The 26,096-nt window shown below is 37.3% G+C and overlaps 1 protein-coding gene across 2 annotated transcripts in view; it reads right to left on the bottom strand.

Annotated features, from left to right (window-relative positions):
* PLPP1 (phospholipid phosphatase 1) overlaps positions 1 to 24,287 on the bottom strand; it is a 71,898-nt gene extending 47,611 nt beyond the window's left edge. Inside the window, exon 1 of one of the 2 annotated variants that reach the window (XM_039869951.1) lies at positions 23,790 to 24,284. In XM_039869951.1, coding sequence (XP_039725885.1) covers positions 23,790 to 23,847 — 58 coding nt within the window. In that variant the 5' untranslated portion in view covers positions 23,848 to 24,284. Of the gene's footprint in view, positions 1 to 23,789 lie in introns of both variants that reach the window. The other variant, XM_039869950.1, reaches the window with a different exon arrangement.
* Between the last annotated feature and the right edge of the window lie 1,809 nt (positions 24,288 to 26,096).

The following is a 26,096-nucleotide window of genomic DNA, read 5'->3' on the forward strand; positions in this document are numbered from 1 at the left end:
TTCTCAAGCTTGTTTTCCACTGGGAACACAAAGTGCTAATAAGTAAAGATAAACATACTGATATACCCATGTTAACTGCTAAAACAAATTTATAATTCACAAACTCCTGGAATCCTGAAGGCAATTTTTGTACAGTCAGCATTACCTCCAGCAAAGCTTCAGAATGGCTGTGGAAGCACTTCTCTCAGCAGCACCCTTCACTCTTTTCTCAATTGGGAAAAGAAGCTGGAGCCCCACCCAATTCAATTCTCTTCACTGATCTACCCAGAACAGCGGTCCATGACTTCCCTGCAGGAAAGGAGTCAGACCAGATTTCCAAATGAGATGGTGAAGAGTATAAAGCACTAATACTTCAAAACTGGAATTTACAAATAATTATCAGCTCCAGACTCATCTTTTCCTAGCTTCTTCTCTAGAACCACTAGAAACAATCGGATCTGAAAGCTATAAGGTTTATGTTAGCCACTGAATATCTTGACCTATAGGCCTCCCAGTGAGTACATTAGCCACTGATAATATGTCTTTTTAAATGGCCTCTGTTTGAACTCCCATGCTTTGGAGACTTAACAGTTCTTCCAGAAGATAGTATTGAAAAGTGTCATGTTACACTTCTATGAGATCTTTACTAATGGCACTTTGGAATTGTTTTAGTTAAATCAGTTTGGATATAACATTTATCATCACTGTGGATCCAGTTGTCAGGGATTGAGTTATTAGTTCTTTGAAGAAACACATTTTGAGGAGTATGGGAGGAAGGAATTCATTTCATGAAATATTATAATAAAGTTCACAACTAATCTTTGAATAGCAGGAGTTTTAAGTATGCTGTTAAAAATCTGTAATGGACACTTAAGGGAATTTCCAGACAGTGAAAGGAACATGTGAGCTTGCCAAAGAAGCATTTCAGTGTAGATTTTGTCTTTTTTCTGTGATCTTAAAGGAATGAGTTACAGTTAACATTTGAATGAAAGAACCTGTCATTGTTATTTAACATCTGGTTGTTGCTATTTGCATTCCTTTGTTGAGCCTATATCTTCGTAAGCTTTTTAGCAGTTATATGTTGAACACTTCAATTTCATGGTCAAGACAGGATCAGAGACCACGAATACTGACAATTGATTTGTCTGTTTTATTCTTCCTTTTTCCAAAACTATATCTATTGTGCCTTGTTTTGATTTATAAGCAAAACCTGGAAAACCTACAAAATTATGTTTTGTGGTTTATCTAGGAATAATACAGAAAATACTGCTGTTATTTTTGGTGAAGAAAATCAATTTTGTATAGCTTATTTCAATGTAAATAATACGTGAATTTTGTTAGTAAAAAAAAAAGATCTTAGATTGTAAAGCACACATTTACACATCTTGCTCCATGACAGAAGTATTAATTTCCAACCTCAGCATCCATTCCACACATCTTCAAAGTTAACAAAGGACTTTGTCCCGAGACTCCCATGTACAACATTCTCACATACTGAACAATTTTATGGCACACATTATACTACGCACTCTCAGTATAAAACATAAATCATAATGTGGTCTCTTATTCACCATTAAAAAATATTTGCTCTTACCAAAAGCACCTAAAATAATCAGGGCAGCCTAGCTTACAAGACTCTTAAATAGCAATTCTGCTAGACGTGTAGCAATTTATAAACCTGAATCACAAAACACAAACATGCTTAAGAGAAAGATTAATACCCTGGTTGTTTGTGGACATTTACTTGTGAGTCTTCAGAGGTTCACTACTCAAAAGAAAGTTACTCCTCTTCCATGGCCCTTCTCCTATGTGTCCAAGAAGAACGGAAACTAACATGTATTGAGCACCTCATACAGGTCACCATGATACTAACGCAGCTGCACATACATTTCAACTATATCATCTTCATATAAAAACATATTTATACTTCATATTTCCTACCATGAAATCTGGGGAAAATTTTAAAAACCTAATCAATAGTATTAGAATGAAAATAATCAACACATACATAGAAATATGTTCAATATATTAAGTAAAATAATCTGTAAAAACATATTTAGTATAATTTCACTTATATAAATTATTTATGTTTATGTCTAAATATACATCGGAAAGCCTAGAAGAATATACAGCCAACTTTTAAGTAGTTATCTCCAGGGATGGTATTAATACAAATCAGGTAGAAAACTCATTTCTTACTGTATACATTTCCATGTTTGAATATTTTATAATAAAACAAAAAAATCAAGATTAGCTTTGAATTTTAAAAAAACGCTTTATCTTAATGAAAAAGTTTTTTTGTTGTGTTTCCTGAAATTATGCTATATATGCAACTTACTTGAAAGAGTCGTACCTTTGGTACAGAGATTGTGTGAAACCAAAGCAAAAGAAAAGGCCTATTTTTGTGTACTGTTTAAAACAAAAAACAGAGCAACAGAAATTATCCTTTAGCTTTTATACCTCACTGACAGGATCTCAGAGAAGTAGGCCTACAGTGAAATAATTATTCTAGGGTTCCAGGCTCTTCCAGAACATGCTTATTATATAGAGAGTGAAAATAATCTTGAGGGTCATCAGTTTAGCAGAGGCAGCTGAATATAAACTATAATGAATACACTTAAATTTTAAGTCACCATTGCTTGAAAATCCTGATAAAATAATGGCCCTTGGGCAGATCATTCTAAAAGAGTGGCACTGTCTTTTTAATTATGTAACAAACAAGGACATTACTCTAGCGAGTCTTTCAAGTTTTTGATTTAAAAAAATCTCAGAAATTGATTACATATTAATATAAATCAACATTAGTCTGATGGAGCAGAGAGTAAAGAAAATAATTTCATTTAGGGCAGTGTTATCCCAAAATTTTCTGTGATGACAAGAATGTCCAATATGATGTGCTATCTAATTCAGTAGCCAATAGCCACACATGGCTAATGAGCACTTGATATGTATGTGTCTAGTGAGAATAAAGGACTGATTTTTAAATTTTACATAATTTGAATTAATCTCACCTTAAATAGCTACACATGGTTAGAGGCTCTCATACTGCATAGTGCAGATTTAGGTAGTTAAAAACAAACTAACAAGTTGAGAGCCATCAAATTTCTAAATTGTATTAACACTTAATACAGCAAAACTAATTTAATTCCAGAAACTTAAAGAGGAAATAATTATGAAGTACTTGAGGAAACATAGGTTTCATTGTGAGCCAGTGCTCAGAATAACATTCCTCTAAACGCATACTTTTGGCTCGCTTCCTGTAAAGAACCTATTCCTACTGCACCCCCCAATTTTTAAAATCTGAACTGGTTTCTCTCTCCAGGCAACTAGGTCTCCTATAAGGGGAAACAAGAGGGGCTAGTCAAGTATGTCTGGGATCCCTTCCCACCTCCCTCACTGACTTCAGATCTTCCCTATTCTTCTGTCCTGGGGTAGGCCTCTTCATCTCCAGCAGTGCTTCTTGTCTATGGCTGCCCAAAGCTTGCCTTTATACAGTACCCCATCTCCACAGCAGCTACCAACTGCTTCCTCTTACTCCCTGAATTATTCCTACCCTCAATAGAGGCCAAGAACACTTGGTTTGGCTGTATAAAAATAATCGTAATCAAAGAGTTAAGATTTTGTCATTCATACCACGTATCACAATATTTATGCTCGTAAAATACCATGTAATTTTATGTTTCACTTTAGTAAAAGCTAAATTCTGTTCTTAGTATAATGCCTGGTCATCTGCTTCTAACCTGAGGAATCATACGGAACACTCAATCTCTCTCAAGTGGGTAGCAGTCATTACTCTTATTGGAGCAGGAAAAAACAGAATTCTTTCCTGGAAAGCTTTTCGAGTTATTCCACGTCATCAAGTCTCTAAAATAGCAGCTCTTAACTTCTTGGGTTTCATGGACCGCTTTAAGGTTCTAGAGAAACTACAGACTCTCTCCTCAAAAACATAAGAACTCCTGCCACACGGTTTCACAACATGCACATGTACCCCCTCCCCAAAGAAAAGGTCATGTATGGTCACCTCTATTACAAAGGTATAAGAAATATAACAACAAAAAATAAAATCCTAAAGCCCACAGACCAAAGTGATCAGTAGAATATGACCTCAAAGAAGACTATAACTAATTCAACTTGATATTCCTACATCCTCCCTTAATTCTGCTTCCTTCCTCACCTCATCCTGATTTACCCTTTACCTATCATCTCTCTTTGCTCGCTATACTTCATGTTCTTATGTGGTTATATTATGGAACTAAAGTCATTTTTAGTATTACTTAGGCTTATTGTAATTTTAGGTTTCCTGTTCTAGGTTCATTTCTTTAAAGAAAAACGAAAGCATTTGTTGAATATCTACTACTTGCCAGGTATTTGCCTATATAGTATCTTTAATTCTAACAAGTCTATGAAGGGGGAAAGAAAGTCTCCCAAAATCTGTACATTTGAAAACTTGAAAATCACTAAGTCATTGCTCTAGAAAAGTCAAAATGTAAATACAAAAGTTTGAAATTAACAATGAAAATACAAAGCAAAACAAAGTATACAGCTTAAACAAGACACATGAAAATGTACAGCCACAAATTTATACATTAGAAATTAATGAAACATTCGATAACTATATTTTAAAAACTCAAGAAAATAAAAGGAGTATAGAACATAAATTAATGAAATAGAAAAGAGGAAAAATCAGGTGAACAAAACCAAATGAGTTTTTACCAGTTAATGAAATGATCAGTCTAGTTAAAGGCTTAAGAAAATAACAACAAACAAGCAAATACAGCAAATTATTAAAAATTTTAAAGGGTACTAACTATATATCTGGGCTAACTTTTATCAAAAACTCAGAGATACTAAGTAACTCATCCAATATTACACAGCTCTTGGTTGTATACTAGGGCAGATAACTGGTATTACACAGTTGGTAAGCAGGAAGCCAAGATTTTAATAAAAAGTTTCTTTTTCACCACATCATACCACCTCTCTTTTAGGAAAGGAGTCTAACCACCAGGGTATCACTATCTTTATTTACAAATGAGAAAGAAGAATGACATCATTTCTTAGATCCCTTACAGTCCATGATTCTATGAGCCTAAGCTGGTCTATACACAGACAAACAACTGATTTCCTTCTTTTAGTTAGACTGCGGGGAGGGAGGTTGGGTGGCGAAGGTGAAATTGCTATATGTGACCTACGATACATCATAATCTACTGCACTTGGGCTGACTGAGCTATCCTAGTTACTATCTACACTTTGCTGCAAACTAGGGAAGAGACATACAAAACCTCAGCAAAACTTATAAGAAAATTAAACAGTGAAGAAACTGCTTCTAGGAGCTGATGTTTTACCGAAAAGGTAATGGATAAAACCCATATGTAGGAAATAAGTCTCCCTTTCAAAAAAAAAAAAAAAATCTAGCATATGTAAACTTAACCATGTTTGTGCGTTTTTCTACATGTATTTTTGGGTCTAACAAGTAAGTCTAGTTACTTTAGTGAAATTTTCTTCTACAAACCCTTTCATTTTCTCCTTTTAGCAGTCTAAGGTTAAAAGTAAATAAAATTTTTTTGGATCTTTACTGCTTAGTGTTACCTGAGCAGTTTTTAGAAAGTTCTATTCATTCCAAACTTAAGGAATGCTCTTTATTTGGTGTCTAATTCAGTTTGAACAAAATACATTTTGGGGGAAAATGTAATATTTTTTCTTGCTCTCTTTGGAAACAGATGTTACAAATTCTTTCCAAAATCACATTAAAAATCCTCCTGCTAACTGACAAGAGTTATGTGTTATTTCTGAACAGAAAAGGTTTTCTTTTCCCTCTTCAAAAAAGATCATTAGATGTCCAAACGTAAAGAAAGTCAATTAAAATTTTACCAACTTAAGTGACACTAATAATTTTTCCAGGTAACATAGATTGCTTCCTTGCGGATCAAATGTAAACACTACTTTCTGATTATTATTCCTAATCATCTGACGAATGTTTCATGTCTAAGCCAACTAATAAGGAATGAATTATCAGTAAAGTAGAATGGAGGACATGCAAGAATAGATAGTCTCAGGAAAAATGAAGGGCCATTTTTTAAAAATGTCAATAACAGTAGGTACTTTTCACTTAATTCCCACCATATCTCCTGACAGTGTGCTAGGTGTTGTAGCTTTCTAATCCTTCAATAACTTTAAATGGTAAATATTATTTCAACATTTTGAAGATGAAGAAACATGTCCAAAACCACTTAGTTTGCAGAATTAGGATATGAACCCAGGTCAATGAGGCCATGAGCCCACTGACTTCACGTGGTCTTAACAATAACAGATGACACAAAGAAGCTGAGTAGAAAAATAAAAGAGGTTACTGATGAACCCTAATAGAAGGACTGTAGCACTTAGAGTGATGGGAGAAAGACTGAAAAGAATTAAGGAGCGAATGAATGAGTGGGGAGACAACTTTAAGATTTCTGATAAAAAGGAAGGAAAGGGAGAACTTGGTCCACACCTTGAAGCACAAACAGAGCAGAAGAATGGTAACAATTTTTGTTTTTGTCTATAGTGCAAAAGATATGATAGGGAGCTAAGGTGATGGAATAGGGATGGGGAGGAGGAAGACTTGAGGATAAATGATAAATGGACAGAGCTAGATCCAAAAGGTGAGCAACCAATACCACCAAGGGAAAGGTCAGCTAGTATTTTTACCACACACACACAAAAAAGCTTCCTATTTTACTTGTATTGCCATGCAATGTAATCAGGCCTTGAGTCTTCTTTGGTGAGCTGATGTCCAGTTATTAATTCTGGCTCCACCCTATCGCCTGTCACACATTCCCCTTGGCCCTTTGGCCCTGATGGAAACAGTATGGCAAAGGGAAAGAAAGAGGGTCAAGACACTGTGAGCACCTCTATATGTCTGGCACCACACTGAATATGCAACATTAATTTTTATTTAATATTCAGAATACTAGAACACAAGCTCCAAGAAGGCACAGATACTTTTGTTTTGTTCACTGATGTATCCCAAACACCTAAGTCAGTGCTTAGAACAAGACAAGCCCTCAACAAATATCTGATGAATGAACAAAGAGTCATCTTGTAAAACAGGTATTATCTCCACTTTAAAGATGAGATGACTCAGAGAGGGTAAGTAACTTAATTAAAGCCATACATATAATAAGGGTGAAATTAAAAAAATTTAACAACTAATGATGCACCAGCACTGGCCACTCAGAACAGATGCTACCTACTGCTGGAGGAGCTGGGCTCTACTTCAACCTTTAGTTGTAGGATCTTGGGGAGGTCCATAGGAGGGACCATGACACTGGAAGGTTGTGGGTGGGGGAGGGGAAAACTCAGATCTATATTGGCTATCAGCCTTGACAATTAGTGTTACACCCAGGATTCAATCACATACTTATCTGACTTTTTAAATCTTTCTAAATGAAGTGGGAAATAGTCCCATTTGCTAAAAAAAAAAATGAGGAAAACAGGATAACTGGAGGTTTAATAGAGTAGAAAAAAACATTCCAAACAACTACAATGGGAAATGGAATTAGAAATGAATTAAAGATTGATAACTGAGCTCAGTATGTTGCCAAATCAAAAACAAAACAAAACAAAACAAAACAAAACAAAACCAGGATGATCCAACTAAGGTAGGGTAAAGAGAAATGAGGAATAAGAGAAATATGAATGGACAGCAAAACTACAGTATGAGGATTTTTGATTCTAGGTAAATAACTTGGATATTTCAATAAGAAATGAAAAATCAACACTGGTTCTTAAGCAAGAAAGGAGCTGGTGAAAGCTATACTTCAGAAAGATGAGTCTGTACAAGGTAGAGTGGAGATGGGGAAGAGCCTGGAGCCAGGTGGGAGGGGTCAGTGGTAGAGAGCAATATACAGTAGTTCCCCTCCCCACCTTATCGCAGTTTCACTCTCTGAGGTTTCAGTTACCTATGGTCAACCTCAGTCCAAAAATATTAAATGGAAAACTCCACCTCACTTCATCTCATTCTGTAGGCATTGTATCACCTCACATCATCACAAGAAGGGTAAGTACAATACAATAAGATATTTTTTGAGAGAGACCACATTCACATAACTTATTATGGTATATTGTTATAATTATCTTATTACTATCGTTAATCTCTTACTGTGCCTAATTTATAAATTAAATGAAAGGCGTGCAAGAATAAGAAAAAGTGCAGTGTATAGAGTTCAGTACTATCCGCAGCTGCAAGCATCTACTGGGGGTCTTGGGACGTATTCCTCCATGAATAAGGTGGGGACTGTTGTATTTGAGTATGATTCACAGAAACGGTAGGCCAAGTATTCAAGGGCAAAAGTTCAAAGAACAGTGTACCCTCAGCTTCTAGAGACACCTACATTCTGGTCACTGGCTTGTAGTCACCACCTATCTGTGGCTGACATGGTTTTACTATAAAAAGTACTCAGTCCTCTTGGTTTTTGTTTTGTGTTTAAGTTGGGACAAAAGGGGAAAAAAGGCAGTTTGAATATAAGTGACATTTACCAAAGAAGGTATGCACTTTTTGTAGTTTTCTGTCAATAATTACTTATAGTGTCCTCAACCTTGGAGTCTAAGGTTTATTAAGACACTGAAAATAATGTGTATATATATTTAGAGAGTTTTTTAAAAAATCCATAATGACTGTAAGGGCAGGTTCTTTAACTATGGACGCTGAGATTTCTGCACAAAAGAACAAGTTAGACTATTTATATACTCCAAAAAATAAAAAGCAAGAAATTGGTCACCTGTCGTTCCCTCCCCAGAAAGACACACAGTGCCAACTGGCCAGGAAGAACATTAATACTTTCCACCCCCTCATGGTTGACAGCTGTTCCCTTTCTTTTGCAAGCTAGCAAAGGTCACAAACAGTAGCAAACTTTCCAAGCTGGTGGGTTTTCTATATGCAAAAGATAAGGAGATGGCTGATGTAATAGGGTATGAGGAAACACAGCTTTTTTTTTTTCTTATTCCTGTTTTACTTTCTCCTGGGCATTTATCAGGAATCTATTTCAGTCTTCTTTGGTATTTGAAGCTATAACCACAATCATTTCTCAGCCAAAAAACATTCTGCTTACCTGAAAATAGAGTTGGAAATGATATAAGCACATTTTGACAGAGGCAAAAAAACTATAGCAATATTGTACGGTAACAATTAGAACATCATCAATGGTTGCTTAATTAAAAATACATTATGCTAAGTGAAGAGGCCAGACTCAAAAGAGTATACTATATAATTCCATTTATATGACATTATATGGCATTCCATTTATATGATATTATAAGATGGAGAACAGATCAGGTGAAGGACTACAAAAGAGTAGCATGAGAGAATTTGGCGGGGCGGGGAGGGTGGTGGGGGAGAGACCAGTTCTGTGTCTTGATTGTGTTATGGTTACATGACTCTAAATTCTCTAAATTCATAAAATTGTATCCCAAAAGAGTGAATTTTACTATATGTAAATTTTTTAAAAAATGTTGGCTTAAGCCTCGTATCACTGCTCTTTACTCCCCTCACCTGTTTCAAATTTCTTGCCATGTTCTACACAATGACCCTGCCCCCATCCACACCTAACTAATGTCTACTTGCCATTCTAGCTTCTATTCAGCTACTCCTGGAATCTTTCCTTTGGTGTGGCAGGGCGCGGTCCTGGATAGACCTGGGGCTTTGTAGTCAGATACATCTAGCTGGGTTTACTTCTGGCATTCTCCCAGTGACTACTTGAGTGTACATGGGTGAATAAGTACTACTTTACATACTTCTCAAAACTGCTGCAAACTAAGAGCCTAGTAAAGCACGTGATATAGCACCTGGCACATTAAAAGAGCTTAATAAATGCTTATTCCCTGATCCTTCTCCTCTGCCTACTGCCTTCACAACTACTGCTCTTTCTGACTCCCCATAAAGCTGATACATACATAAATCTATCACCAACAAAATTATCTCCAGCAAATAAAATGTGTCTGCGTGTCTCTTTGATCTCTGAATTCACAGAGACCAGCATGTTCATTGCCTGATAGTCAATAAATTGTTTAAAAAATAGTTTGTCCACCTGATCTGGTGTTATTTTTAAAGAAGGAAGTATTGGTAAAGAGAAAAAGGTAGAAAGGCCAGAACACACTGAGATAGTCTGGATGGACAACCCAAGGTTTTCCAGTTTCTATAAGGATGTTGTATTCAAAATAATAGCACAAACACTGGAAATAACCTAAATATAAAAAAGTGAAAGTGGTTTATGCTAAGTAAAGACAGAATGCCATATAACCATTAAAAGTAATTTTGTAGAAGACTATGTTAAAATTTAAAGAGTATAGAAAAAAGAGCAAGATAAGAAAAAAATAATAAAAACAAAAGAAAGAAGACCAAAAAAAGAAAAATAAGGAAAAAAAATTTAAGAGTATATGTAGCAATATCTCAATTTGGTTTTTTAAAAGTATGGGGTTTGTTCCCCCTTTTTTTCAAGTGTGACTTCACAGACATGAAAAGAGGCATTGGAAGGGTATACAACCAAAATGTTAAAAGGGCTCCTCTCTGGGTGATGGTGAGGTTAGCAGTGACATTTATTTTCTTTTCTAGGCTTTTCAGAGTTTACCAATTTATTACATGTTAATTTTAGAAAATTTGGAAATCACAGAATAATTATTTTTAAAGAAAAAAAGCTAATCTAGATCTTACTAATTATGGTATTCCATATCCAAGACTCAAATGTCCAAAAATGGAGGTTAAGTACATTATGCTAAATTCATACAAGGAAATACCATGTATTTCCAAAGTCAAAACAGTAAAATATGTTACAAATTATGAAACAAGAAAAAATGAGAAGCTCCTCTAGTGAAAAAAGTAATTTTTAACTTAGAAAATCTATAAACAGATGCACAGGAACATTTCATCAAATATTAACTACATGTATTTTAATAATTTTTCTTTAAAGGCTTGTTGATAGCTAACAAACTTCAGAAGATGATGTAAGATAGTCGATCAAGGGAAAGGTTCCTCTTTGAAGTATAGTTTTCTACAGAGTTTATTCAGTCTTTAAAGAAATTATGACCTGTAGGGTTTTAACTGAGTATTATTTAACCTGTATTCAGGTAAGAACACCTGGTTAAGTTACTTCTCTCTCTGAACCAACAATTAGACTTCCAGTCTCAGCAATGCCATCTATAAAGTTCCCTTAACCAGTAAAGTCTCCCTTATTAATAGCTGGGCAGGAGATAACTTCTCCCACTCAGTAGTGAGACCTATATTCCAAATAGTAACAAGTGTGTGTTTACCATTATATTGATTCTTGAATAAAGCTGGCAAACTCTAATGCCCTTATAAAATTTCTAAGGCAGTCACCTTCTAGAAAAGTAAATACATAAATGCCTTTTAAGAAATTGTGTATAGTGGCTGGGGACAGATTTTAAAACATTCAAAGAGATTGCTTTAGCAACTGAACTTGTAAAAAAAAGAAATCATACTGACTTGATTTCACCATTCTGGTACAAAATTAGTCATCTCGGTGCTCAAAATACACATAGGAAATAATTCAATAATCAAAACTACAAATAAAAATAAGCAACCAAATAAAGCCTAAACCTGAGTCCACAACTGCTCTTATCAGTTTCCACGCCCCCCCAATAAAAAATATATTATATAGTTTATGTCTTAAAAGTAGATCTAGTTATGTAGATCTATCATGTCTAGTCTGAAATCATGCCAAATGGCAAGGGTCCAGAAACTAAAATAAAGTTATACTAAGGTGTGTCTCAGAAGAAAAACATAAAAACTCTTACTCTGGCAGGAAGTCACTAAAGTGGCATATCTAAATTAGTAAGCTTTGTTTAAAACACATACACACTTTAAAAAAAGGCATATAAGGCCAAAAAAAGTTCGGTAAATTTCTTTTTTTAATGGCTATGATTATTGCAGTAGCAAACCATATATCCATTTTCCCAAAAATATATGTTTGTATCACTCAAGTTATTTTATACAGAAGATAAGCTGAAGAAGGAAGGACTTCCACAAATTATTCCTTTAAGGCTAAATAGTAAGGCAAACATTCAATGCTAAAACTACACAATAAACTGCAGCCACTATGGAAAACAAGAAAAAAAGACAGGCAGACATTATGCCCACTGAGTGCCTATGAAGTGCCAGGTGCTTTATTTACGTCGATTCTCATTTATTCCTAACAAATCTGCGAAGTAGACAGTATTCGCTCCACTTTATACAAATGAAGAAACTGAAGCTTAGCAAGACTAATCACCTGTATGACCTGAAGCAAGAACATGTAGCAAAGCAGGATTCTGAAATCCTGTCTACAGCTTCAAATCCTAGACTCCATCATACTTGGTAACAGTTACTTTGGAAAACAACAATATTAACTAATCCATTGTTCTCAGCAAAGAGGATTCTGTAGGAGGAGTTCAACTATTCCTTTACCATTGATCTAAAACTGGTATTCCTCTATCTTTCAAGATATTCTTCCCCCATTCAGCACACCACAGGAAACCATGACATATCTTATCTCAGAATATGTGTTTAAGCTGATGCCCCTAAGTGATCTTCCTCCTATTCTCAGAAACGATCCTGCTGGCCTATGCTTGGAATCTTCTCAAGAAGGCCTATGAGGTGCATTTATTCATTCAGCCAATATTTGGGTGTATTACCCCTTAAGCTACTACATTCTCCTTTCTCAGTCCAACTTTTAAAAGTAATTACCAATACCCACAATTTCCATTTCTGCACCAACTACCCACTTCTCAGCCCACTGTAATCTGGGAATGGCTTCACTTACATAAGGTTATCAATGACCTTTTGTAACTAAACCCAGTGAACACTTTCCAGACATTATCTTACTTGACCTCTCAGGAGAATGTACACATTGTTACTCTCCCCTCCAGTCAATGTTTTCAACTGGCTTTCCAGAAACATTCTCCTGGGTTTTAAAGAGTTCCCTCCCAGTCTTGGTGTTCTTCCTTTTCCTCCAACCAGCTGAGATGTTGGTATTTCTCAAAGTTCAGTCCTAAATCTTTTCTCCTTCTCACTTCATAACTTCTTCCTGAGATTTCGTCAATTCTCATGACTTTAGTTACCACAAATATGCCAATGACTCTCAAAGGTCAGATCACTCCTCTCAGCTCTAGACCCATTTAACCAGAGGAAAATTTGACACTTCCTCTTAGAAATTTCATAGGCACCTTAAACATAACATGCTCAAAACCAAACTATCTTCTCTCCAATCTCCTTCCTATTTCAAATCAGGTTTTCTCATAGTGCTCCCCAGCTCAGTAACTCACAGGAACCAACATCTACCCAATTATATAAGCCAGAACTTTCAGAATTATCCTTCATATTTCTCTCTCTTTGACTCCCTACATTCAATATGTCACCATGCGATGATCACTGAGAGTAGCACAAGCATGATCAGAATTTGGCTTCCAAGCCAACTGCTTTCACTACTAAATCACATTTTGAACTCTTTAAATAAGGTTAATAAATAAATATATTGCCACTCACTGAAACGTCATCCACAATGTCAAATCCTAAGCAAGGGGGAACGCTATGCAAAAAACTTACCTTCAGAAAAGGTAATTTACTTGTTACTAGATTTGATTATATTCAGTGGCACCACTTAGATTCTCACTCATATTGTGGAACATAAAGTTAACATTAATGTAGATATCCAACACTAGCTATAAAGTTGAGTGCTATCTATAACCTGCCTAACAAGTTTTGATAACATCACAATTTAAGAACTCTTTTCCCCAACTGGGCCTTTGGGTCAGACAGAGACAATAATTGGAAAAGGGCACATTTAAAATTCCTTTCTTTTATCCATGCTGTTTGGAAAAAAGCAAAATACAACAAATGTCACTTGCTTCTACTACACTGCACAACTATGCTAAGTATATTTTCCAAATCAAAATGGGATTTCATTTGAAAAAATGTTCTTTAAAAAGTTTTTTAAAGAAAAATATTATAAAAATATAAATTTTAAATACATTTAGTCATGTATTTAACAAATAGCCTCTATGAAGAATATTACCTAAATTAGGACTATCCCAGAACAAATTATTCCTGCAAATAGGTGTATCCCTCTATACATCTTTTCCTAAACTCTATAGAAAGAAGAAAAGACAAATTCTTATCCATCAAAAGAAGTTATGATGAGAACTGGTTATGTTTAGCTCATTCAACCTGTACTGCAACTTAGCTCTTGACCAGTTTATATTCAAGAAATAAAATATTTGTTTTAGGAGCTGAGTACTAAGAGAGGTTACGACTATCCAAACTATGCCATTACGACCTCACACATCTTTGTTTATTCCTATTTCTAGTTTGCTGTTCTTTCTCCAACCATGAACGTTCATTTGGGTATCTTGCCTAGGAGCTGTGGGAGTACTGCTCACCTACAAGTAAAATCAGAATATCTGACTGTGGTACCTGATTCCAGAAAGAAAAAGGTTAGAAGTAATCAAAACATTTCTTACAGTGATTTGTGCATTAAAAACTGAAATATGAACCAGGTTCCAATTTCAGTGCTGTTTAAACTGAAGCTAAAACTATACATAAATAATATTCCAAAAGAAAAGTAACCAGCACATATCGAATTTAAATAACAGACTGGGTCAGTGGTACCAAATTGTTTTATTAGCTTAATAATGATAATGATAATAGCATTACAGGCTAGGACTATGCCAAACATTTCACATACATTGTCTTATACATTATCTAATTTCACAGCACTATAAGGAAGGCACTATTAGCATCATCTTTTTCCTCATTAGATGAGGAAACTCAGAGAGCACTGAAGTACCTGCCCAATGTCATTCAGTGATTACTAACAGATGGAGCTAGAACTCAAACCCCAGAAGAATGGCTGACTCAAGGATACTGCCTATTCATTCGTGTGACAAATATTTGAATGACTACCATTTGCTACCCATTTTTTAAGCACCCTCATTATAGTGTTTTCACCCAGTAATACAGATGGATTCTGAACTATCTAAGCAATTATTTCCAGAATTTAGCACTAGCCAAAAGTAATGTTCCCAAAGGTTTACATTATCTCTGCTGGAAAGTAAAAGGAATGGTCTCAGGAGAAATTGTTTTAAAATATAGATAGGCATTATTTAGACACCTGCCTATCTCCCTTTACAAGGCTCTGTGTACCTCTTGAGAATGGAGAGCCTTTCTCACCTACTCTCAGTAACCTCAGTGCAATGACATATCAGGCACCCAACTTATCACACATAGTACTGTCATTGTTTCTTATGATTCTGTCTTCCACATCAAGCAAAAAGCTATTGGATATGCATGGGTTTTATTTAATTTTTCCACCCATTTTTGTATACCCAACGCTAGGGCATAAAATGAAGCAAACACCTCACAGAGTTTTGTGATGATTACATGAGTTTATGTAAGACATTTCCCAAAGGCTCATGTAGGCACTTAATAAATAATGGTTTTCTTCTCTTTTCATTTACCACTCAAGCACCTAGGCAGCCAATCCATCTTTCTTGCTGCTGACGTAAAGAAACCAAAAGGCAAGGCAGAACCTGGCTTAACAAGCTGCCAATTAACTCAAGAGCTCATCCGCTACACATTTCCTATATGTCATTTTCCTGGGAACTCCACCCTGAAAAAGACTCAGGAAACATTCCAAGCAGTGACAACTGAGAGCTAAACCAAGAGGTTCTAACTATATCTGCTGGAATGAGTTACTAAAGGTGACTCCGAACTCTACACACAAGACTCACATGAAATCAAGCAAAGGACAAAGGTCTTCCTTTCCTGTGTAGGAATGCCTACAGTGATAATGCTATTTGAAGAAAAATTCTGAATAGGGCAAATCAGTTACATTTTCTAGTATGGTATACCCTCCTGGCAAACTCTTAGTAGTTATTAGCAGATTGAGTCATAACAAATTAAAGTGCCTCCTTTAGACAGCAGACACATGCTCAAAATATAGTAAGCAGAAACTGACTCTGAAGCCACATCATAGGCCACCTAAAATAATCATTGCTTTTGCAGCCAATTCCTCTAATCTCTCTTTCCTTACCCTCTCCATTTCTCCATTTACTATCACCTTTCCAGAATCTGGACCAATTTACACTCAAAAGTTATAATCCTCAAAAATGCATTTCCCAATTCCTGACCACACAACTTCTTACCCGGGTTCCACTGAGAGTTTCCCACCTATTCTAGGCCTCAGTTCCATCATCTATAAAATGGATATGACCAAGCTACCATCCCTGAGCAAGTTGACTGGAGACTTCGCAGGCCACAGAAGGCCTAGTGAGTACTAAATAAATGTCAGTTATTACTATTATCCACTCCGACATTTAGAAGTGAATGACAAAATTCACTAGTAAGAATTACAAAATTCACCATGGATGCATTCTGTATTCCTGCCACACTGGCCTCTTTTCTGTTGCAAAATGTCCTTTGCCCCTTTGGCCCTCAATGGCGGCTCTTCCCTATGCCTGGACTCATCTTCTTCCGGTTCCTTATGGTCAACTTATTTTCATCCTTAAATCTCAATTCAAATCCCCCCTCCTCAGAGAAGCTTTCCTTGAGGTTTCTGGGCCCCAATGTCTCACTCTCTTCTAACCTTGCCTTCTTTCATGACATTTACAAACATCTGTAATTTCCTTATATATTAGTATAGAGACCTTATCTTTTTCACAGTGATATTTCTAGTTCTTAGCATTGTACTAAGCACATAATGGGTGCTCAATAAATAAGTGAAAGATGAAGCAAAGTCAAATATTTTAAAAACTTAACTCTGTAGTCACATAACATAAAAAACAATCTCAGGTTAGCATACATCAAAATAAGTATCTGATTGAAACAACAAGGGTAAGAGGGAGAGAGGTATGAAGAGGTATTACATAAGTTTTTTTCTTTGCTGCCTTAATTGCAGAGAGGAATTAAAATAACAGAATTTACACAAATGAGGATGTATAATTAAGGTCATTCAAAAATTTTAGGATTATTAGGTCTACTTTTTACAAGAGGAGGGACCATTTCCAAGGCCTGAAAATAAAAATAATGAAGGTGACGAGAGTGCCGTTAACTCCATTTTCTTGATTAAGCTAAAATTCAGGAATGACCACTGTATAAGTTTTCCATTTGTTTAATTACACTCTACCACAGACCTATACAGGTCGATTTCCACCACAGCTGGGATTACCACTACTTAGAGATCACCTATGTGGTTTTTACACATGACTTGGTAAAACACTGCTATTTCAAGATCCTCTGTAAGCTTCAAAAACATTCCATGAGTACTCATGGGTATTTTTTAAAAGTTTCTGATTTTGTCTCCTAATACAAAAGTGGTTGATGTTATTTCAACTAAAATAATTATCATGTTATAGTTAGTAAAATTACAGAGGATTAATTTTGTTTGACAAACATATATCATGTATATTAAGTGCAAGGAACTGCTCTAAGCATTTTACATATTAACCTATCTATGCCTCACAACAACCAAATGAGGTTGGTAATTACATCATTACACAGCTGAGGAAACTGAGGCACAAAGAGAAAACTTGCCAAAGGTCACACAGTAAATAGAAGGGCTGGAATGTGAACCTAGACAGTCTGGATCCAGAGTTCATCAGTGAACTATGCAGTCTCTCTAATGCTTAAAAAAAAAAATTATAAAGAACAAGTCATTCCCAATGTTAGACTAGTTTCTGTTAAGTGAAAAACAACTCAGCCATCTGGTCTTTAAACCTAGATATCAAGAAGGCTGAAGGGAAGAAAGCAAGCAGGAGGAAGAGAAGCGGGGAAGGGAGTAATGACAATGAAAGATAAGGTAATTAGAAAAGGGACAGAAGGAAAATAGTAACTACCGTTCATAATATCTGAATGATGAATGTTTTGAAAAGAAAATAAAAAAAGAGAGACAAGACAATGCCTATATAATCCCTAACTAGCCTATTACCAAGACTGTGTATTTCTATCCCAAATGCTGAATTAAGCCACCAAAATTGAGAGAAAGCAGACAAGTAACATTACAAATTGCTTTCCATAAAACTGAAACTACATGTTAACTGATTCACTTAAAATCTTGGAATTTAGTGACTTTCTACCAACTTCCGTCTTTTTTAGTAGGATAAACAGTAACAATTTTAACTTGAACTTCTTATATAAAAGAATCAGAATAATTCTCCAAGCTGAGTAACGCATCAGAAACTTTGGTAGAGCTCAGTCAAAATTGACTAAGGAAAAACGAAATTAATAGTCATAGAATGCTCATGAGTTTCCAAAAGGATGTAATTCAAAAAGAATATAAAGAAGAATTTACATTTCATAAAATCTATAGAAGAGAACAGTCTCTGAACATTTCTATCTCTATTCTAAGCAAAGTAAATTTTAAGTTAAAACTCAACTGTATAAAATCAAGTAGAGCTAAATAGTAGCAATTTCCTCCAGACTTCTGCTTTTGTTCCAAACTGGCCATTTAAAGGTAGAAAAAACCTTGCAACAGGACTCCAGTCTGACCCAAGAATATGCCAGATGGACAAATTTTTGTTCATTTTCTGAGATTCTTTCACTTTCTCTATGGTTGGAAGGAAAAAGAAAAGTTATATAAAACAAAGAAACAAACTCAGTCAATCTTCATTGGAAGTAGAAGAAGTTTGCTTAATAGAAGATAATAGAAGTTGAAATGGCAAGTGATCAGGATAAGTACTAAGTCCTGTTTATCTATTTACAGATGCTCCTCGATTTACAATTAAGTCCCCATAAACCCACTGCAAATTGAAAATATCTTAAGTCAAAAATGCATTTAATACATCTAACTTACTAAACACCATAGCTTAGCCTAGCCTACCTTAAATGTGCTCAGAACATTTGCATTAGCCTACAGTTGGCCAATTACCTTGAATTTTATCTTGAGTAACGGCCTTCCTCTCCTCCTCCTTCCCAGAAGCAGGAAACACAAATGGGCATTTTGTAGACATGATTTGATGCGAAAACACAAAATCCAAAAACCGCTGGCAACACAGTACACTAAGAGTACCCACTGTTTACTCGCGAAATCATGAGGCTGCTGCTGTCCAGCATCGTGAGAGCATCATGACACATTACCAATAAGCTGGGAAAGGATAAATATTCAAATCTGAAGTATGATTTCTACTGAATGTGCATAGCTTCATGCCAGTGTAAAAACAAAAAAAGTCGCAAGTCAGACCATCCTAAGCAGAAGACCATCTGTACTTACTTATTTACTTATTTTTATCTTTGGTACTTAACACAATGCCCAGCACTTACTAGATATTAAACAACTACATATTCAATATGAGTTAATGAACAAGTAAATGTTAGGAGAAAAGGGAAGGCACAAAATGCTGCAGACTATTTAGCAGATGAAAATCATTAAATACTTGGGTTTTTTCCCATAAGAAAGGGGCCCTGATTGAGGGTAAGGAAAAGGACCACTTCTTACGGATACTACTTAAGGGACAGAATAATGTCAGCATTATGATGATAATCATTGGGGTAGAATATGTAACAAGGATCCCACAACCACCTAGTATTGGCCGCCAAAGTTCTTCACTGCCACATTTTACTTTAAATCTACTACTTTGATTTGGCATAATGGTGATAGAGAATCTGGAGCATTCTGAGGAAACCATGACCCCTGCCATTCCAAGAAAGCCAATGTTGGGTCCATGAACTCCTGTTTGCATCTGCTATCATGGGCAGCTGTGATTGACTACAAGTGCAGAAAGAGAAGCTATATCAGATCTGATAATACGTGAGTATTATGAGCAGTGTCCAGGCAAAAAAAACAGCACTCTCAAATACGGTATTCAAGAGAATATAGTGAAGAAACCATCTTTAAAAGTATAGGTAGGGTTTAGAGAAAGCAGCAAGAGAGATGAAATACTCCCAGCCTAGCAATATCAGGAAGCCACTGTCACCTCTAGGCCTAAAGGGGCAAGTAAAGAGTTACCAAAACCCAGAAAGATCTGTAACTGTAGCTGGCTGGCAGGGAGGGCCACTAAATAGAAGCTGTGACCTACTCACAAAACTCAGACTGCTCTGGCAATACACATCTAGCAAGAGGGAAATGGCTCTTCCAGGCCTCCTCCTGATGTCCAACTGGCCAAAGCCGACCAGAAACCAAAAAGCAAATGCTCAGTTAATACAGTCCACAGAAGTCACTTCTCAAAGCACAGAGCAGGGTGGAGAAAAGATTAGGTGGGGCAAAGGTAGAATATAAAGCACAGAAAGGTATTCTAAATGACCGCCACCCAGAAAAACATAGGCACATAAAAAGGTTTGCCGGTTTCATCTAAATCTTCTAGACACCATGAGACTGCCTGCAGAAAACTCATAAAATAGGTACCTGAGTTCCTACTACCTCATATCGATTTGGAAAAAAAAATTATGAAAATAATCTCAGATAACTTTTGTCATTTCTGCATCTCTAAGAGTAGAGACAACCTATTTATCTATTGTGACGACTTCCTTCTCTAACTCGAAAGGCACCTATTCCAAACCTCCATTATTATTTTTATCGTGATGTACTATAACCTCTTGTTTGTTTCTCCCTCATTAGACCCTGATCTCCTTTAGGGCAGGGACTGTCTTATTCATCTTTTTATCCCTGGCACCTAACGTGGACCTGGCACAAAGTTAACCTTCAATCAGCGTGCACTGGACTCACTGTCTATTAATGATGACAGCCTAAAGCCATGGTGGATAAAATCTAGAACGACCCTCAGCAATTAAACCCCAATAAGTTTTATTCAGGGCACAGTTACGCACATTGGACAAAACACACAGCTCCTTTCAGACCAGCCCACTATCATCCTCTGTAGAGCAGCCTGTCTTGTGTGCTCACAAGATGTTTATGGCCTTTACTACAATCACAGAACTCATCATCAAAAGAGACAGAGAAAGATGGCAAGACTATGCTCCATTTCCGAAAGGAATCAAATACACATCATCTCTCAAAACTCTCTTTTTCTAAGAATTCACCAGACCTACTGAAAGAATTAATAATTTGAGTATATATTATATAGAGGAGTTCATGTTTCACAGTGATGATTATGTTGACTGGGGTAGAAATGCTTACGCGCACAGGCACACACAGAGGATGTGTTTAATGATCATTTCGACAGACATCACCCTCTGTAAAATTATAATGTAGCCATGTAACACAATCACATAACACTGTCCTATTAAAATGGATATACTATATGATGTTGGGGTGGTCATTAACAGAACATGGAACATATTCACATTGTAATTATGAAACATTTTCACATAACCCTGTACTTACAAAGTGCTTAATCATCTTTTTGTTGGTATAGTCAACTCTGACCTGTAGATTCTCCACAGAAAAAGAAAAGAGTTAATGCCAAGTTGATAATCTTCTTCAAGCCACCATGACTTTAGGCTGCCAATCTCCTGCTGCTGGTAAGATGAATAAAAGCCAAATTTAAAATGACCCTTAGACTCCACCAGAAAGGTGAGTTTGCTATAAAAATATATTGTCTTCCAAAACTCAGAATGAAGTTTTTTTTTTATCTTTTGCCCCACAATTCTCCTTCATTGCTCTCTGTTCTAAAGAGGTGATATTCTTAAATCTAATGTTATCTTATATACCAAATTGAAATAAATCAATACTTCATTTGCTATGTAGAAAAAGAGAACTCTGGGCTTATCTTGACAATACACTGAGTTACTATAAAAGAAATTCTATTAATACAAAAACAGGTAAAACATTTTTCAAAGAGATCAGGTATCTTTTCCTAAAACATACTTAATGCACAAATCCCCCAAACAAGTTTTTTCCAAAACCACCAAAGACATTTAAAATCGTAAGCACAATTTTATCTTTTTGAGAGCCATCATAAATCCTGTAACTGTTAGGCCAATGCAACAATAAATTACCTCTATAGAACAATTGTGTGATGTTTGCATCATGTTGAAAATATAAACTACAAGAACTTATAATTTCTAAAACCGTACTGCAATAGGGTTCCTCCATTATACATAAATTTAAAAAACAAACAAAATGTAGATATACTATATGGCTCTATGTTTAATAACATTAGCTTGAGCTACTTCAGAGCATTATTGTTTCATTTGTCAAGCAGTAGAGTGCCTGGCTCAAAGATAAAACATAATATTTGTTTTATAAATTAGTAAATCTCATAAGGTAGGAAAGAGGAAGTTGATATATAATTCTGACAGTATAAGACATATGGCAATGACAGGATAATATCCAATATATTCGAATTATCCAAATTACTTCTGACCAAACATTTTCCTCTCCATGAAAATATAAATGAAGTTTAACAAAGCTCCACTGACACTGAGTACAAGTTAAAGTACACTTTAAATTTTAACATTTTTTTCTTTTATTTTAAATTTTAAAAGTTAGACATTTATACAATCCATGAAGTGAATTTAAAATTTAACATCTTTACCAAAGAGGAACTTTTTGTTGCAAATAAATTTGAATATATTTTAATGTAATTATTAATATATCCTGACATCTGAAAGGATCGCTTGTGTTTCTATAAAAAGTGTTCCAAAATTGCATTTCCTTTTCCTAAACTTAATTCCTACAATTCACTGTGGAGCAATACAGGTAGTGTCTTGATAAACAGTAAAAATGTTTCATAATTTCTAAGAATTAAGCAAGACTGCAAGCACCTAAATGGTCTGGTTCGAAGCAGGAGAATGGAATAATGGATTAAAACCAGAGGAATTTCCCATCACAGAAAAGCCGTAATGCAGGCTTGCCATCTAGAATACTGCTAAGTCACATATCTCTAACCCTGAGAACCTGCTAATACTATTTCTTCGCTACTTGCACATGAGTAGGACTACCCAAACCTCAAGAAGGCCTTCTTGTTTATGTGTGTTTTCCTTAACGTACTGCCTTACACAATACATATTTTAAAAGGTGAAAGTTACTCATTCCAACGCCTACCCCTTATCTAGATGACTTCAATTCTTTCTCATCAAAAGAAAGGAGTAACTGGCAACCAGAAACCCCAGAACTGAACTCTTCCATCAGGAAGACAACGCCAAATTTGCTGCAGTTAAGAATGTCCAGGGCTCCTTGTGAGCTGTCACAGAAGACGGAAAGCTATACCACGGAAAGGTCTGTGCGGAGAAAGGAACAGCAGGTCTGGGGCGTGCACCGCAACTCCCCCCCCCAAAAAAAATATCAAGTTTCTTCAGACTTATATAGGTAGAAACTTGGCATCCTCACACCCACTTCAACCTGACAATTTACAGCCTAGTAACACCTTCTAATTAGGAACGTTCTAGCCTTTTACAGACGAAAAATTAAACTGCTTCCCACAAGTAAGATAAACCAGGCACTGCAGCCTGTTACTGAGAACCCCCCGTGATCAAACCTCCGGTTTCGCTACTGAACCTGATAAGCCAGCGACCAGGTTTCCCTACAGCAGGAGGAGCCCACTCTGTTCTGCTGGGAGTGGAACGGGAAACAGAGGACAGAAGCAAGGCACTGAGTGCAGAGGCATGAACAGCGTCCAAGCAGAATGAGTTCAGCGCACGGGTGGGCAACAGACAGACAGCAGCGGCCGCGCGGGAGCCGGGGTGCACACTGCAAAGCGGGATCCTCGGGCTGCGGCAGCCGCCCCAGTGTCTCGCCCGCAGAGAGGCGCGCGAGTCAGGCGCACACCCCCCCCAACGCCAGTCCGCCGCTCTCCGCGAGTCCCCTCCCAGAAGACACACGCCCGCAGCCACCGGTGCACCAGACCCCGGCTCGCGCGCACACACGCCCCCGGCCCGGCGGCACTTACGTACCCAGGATCACGCAGAACACATCGAGGGCCACGTACGGCAGCCGCGTCTTGTCAAACATGGTCTCGGCCCGGGCGGCCCTGCGCGGGCAACAGACAAGGCACCCGTCTCACGAGTCCCGGCCGGGGGCTAGCGATGATCCCGAGCTGCAGCTCCTCCCAGCCAGGGAAGAGCAGCCAAGGGCGAACAGGGGCCGGGCGGCGCTCTGACGGCCGGCAATGGCGCCCGGGAACCCTGCCCTCGCAGGTCCTGCAACCTCTCGGTGGAGGCCGAGACACTCGCGTATCAGCCGCGGCAGCTCTGCGGCCTCAGGCCCTCCACGGTCGGCCCTGGCTTCCCTCCGCCGTTCACTTGCCGGATCCCGGCGCCCTCTCCAACAGGCGGGGCGTCTGGACTCGTGCTTTAAGGATGCGGACCGGTAGGGAGGAGGAACACGGGCTCGGCCCCTCCCGCGGGGCAGCGCGGGACCCGCCAGCTCCAGGCCTTGCAAGCTGAGGGAGCGCGATAGGGGCGGGGCGGCCAGTAAGTGGCGACGGGGCGGGGCCAGGGCTGGGACACAACCCCCGTTCGGGGCGCTCTAGCCAATCAGCGCCCAAGGCTCCGCCCCGGCCGACCTGGGGGCCCGCCCCCTGATGTAGGACGCTGGCGGGCGGAATAGAACGTGGGTCTCGGGTGCGGTACGGGGATTGTTGCTCGAACCCGCATTCCTCTTATGATAACTGAATGCGGCCTGGCTAGCACCGGCCGCCGATTTTTGCTGCTTCAGAGGGAAAACTAAGCGCCCGTCCCACGACCCTAGAGTTTCTGTCAGCTCCCCTCCTCCATAGGGATTGCTTGAGTGGTGCGGAATAGGCACTTTAGGCTACTCTAAACCGTCTGCTTACCTAGGCCTTCAAGTCTAACCCAGTATTAGTGTGAAATCTGCTAAATCATCCCCCACCCTTGGTATCTTTGATATGTGATCAAACTTCTTATCTCCCACCTTTGATATTAATTTAAGTCCGTAGTCTGCCTTTAGTAAGGAGCCCATTACCGTTAATGTTACCTCTTAGTAACTTTCTATCCACTGACGGCAGTTAAAGAAAATCCTTTAACGGCAGTTAAAGAAAATCCCCGATTCCGGGAGGACCCTCGCGAAAGTTTAGTAAATTTCGGTTTCCTAATCTGTAAAATTGGGACGTCAATAATCCCTGCTCTGTGTTACAGTCAAAAAGTGGTGAAACCTGGAAAAAATAACATGAAAGTGTTTTCGGAAAGGTCATATACTCTATAGATGTCAACGATTAGTATCTTTCCTCATATGTTCTGATACAAATATGTAAGATGCACATTGAAAACTGTACCTACTACTTCTAAAATTTTTCTTCTGAAATACTCCTAAAACCAACGGAGAGATAATATTGCGCTCACAGAGCCTATAGTACCAAGTGATCCCCCACAAGCAAAAAAAAAAAAAGTATTTTAAGAAGCATGTTATGTTTTTCTTTAAAAGGAATGTGAATTTTGGAATTCACCTTTTGTTCGATTATCTTTAAAATGTTTTAAATGATGTGTACCTGAGAAAGATATGCCATGGTTCTATGGCTTCCCTTATTTCCAGAGTTAAAAGGACCCCAGATTGCAAGGCTACAAGAAATCGAAATTACGTGTGATATGTAAGTATTAGATATTCATTCAAAAAACATTTATTGGAACTGTGTACCAGGCATAGTCTAGGGACAGTGTTTTAAACAGCTTTTGAAATAAACATTTTCTTTTAAAAATGCTTTATCAAAAGTAAGCATTCAAAAAACCTTAGTTTAACACTGTTGTTCATTGTTTATTCACTCATTCATTCATTCAACATTTATTGAGCCCCCAATATATATGAGCCCCAAGTGCACAGCTGTGGAGAGACTAAGATGAGCAAGAGATCTCTGCTCTCCAGGAGTCTGCTGCCCAGTCAAGAAAACTGGCATGTAATTAAATGAATATTGTGATAAAAGTATGTTGATATTCAGCAGGCACACAAAGGGGGTTTCCTCGGGAGCTCTGGAAACACTCCATTGGGAAAGTAATGCATACATTCTTCTTTCCTAACTCTCTCCCATACCAATGGATGTTTTCTTAGGTGAGAAGGAAGTAAACAGTTGATATATTAACAGATTTCTTGACCTTTTGGAGGAGTTGCAGATAATAGCTTTAAAAATAGATCAACAAAGCAAAGTCCATCAAAATGTATTATCATTTCCTGTCATTTAAAATAGGATCTCTGATTTGTGCAGATTATAAACAATTAAGTCCTCAGTTGAAGTGAGAATGACTAAGATG

Source organism: Pteropus medius, unplaced genomic scaffold (assembly GCF_902729225.1).
Source record: "Pteropus medius unplaced genomic scaffold, Ma_sr-lr_union100, whole genome shotgun sequence".
NCBI classification, from domain to species: domain Eukaryota; kingdom Metazoa; phylum Chordata; class Mammalia; order Chiroptera; family Pteropodidae; genus Pteropus; species Pteropus medius.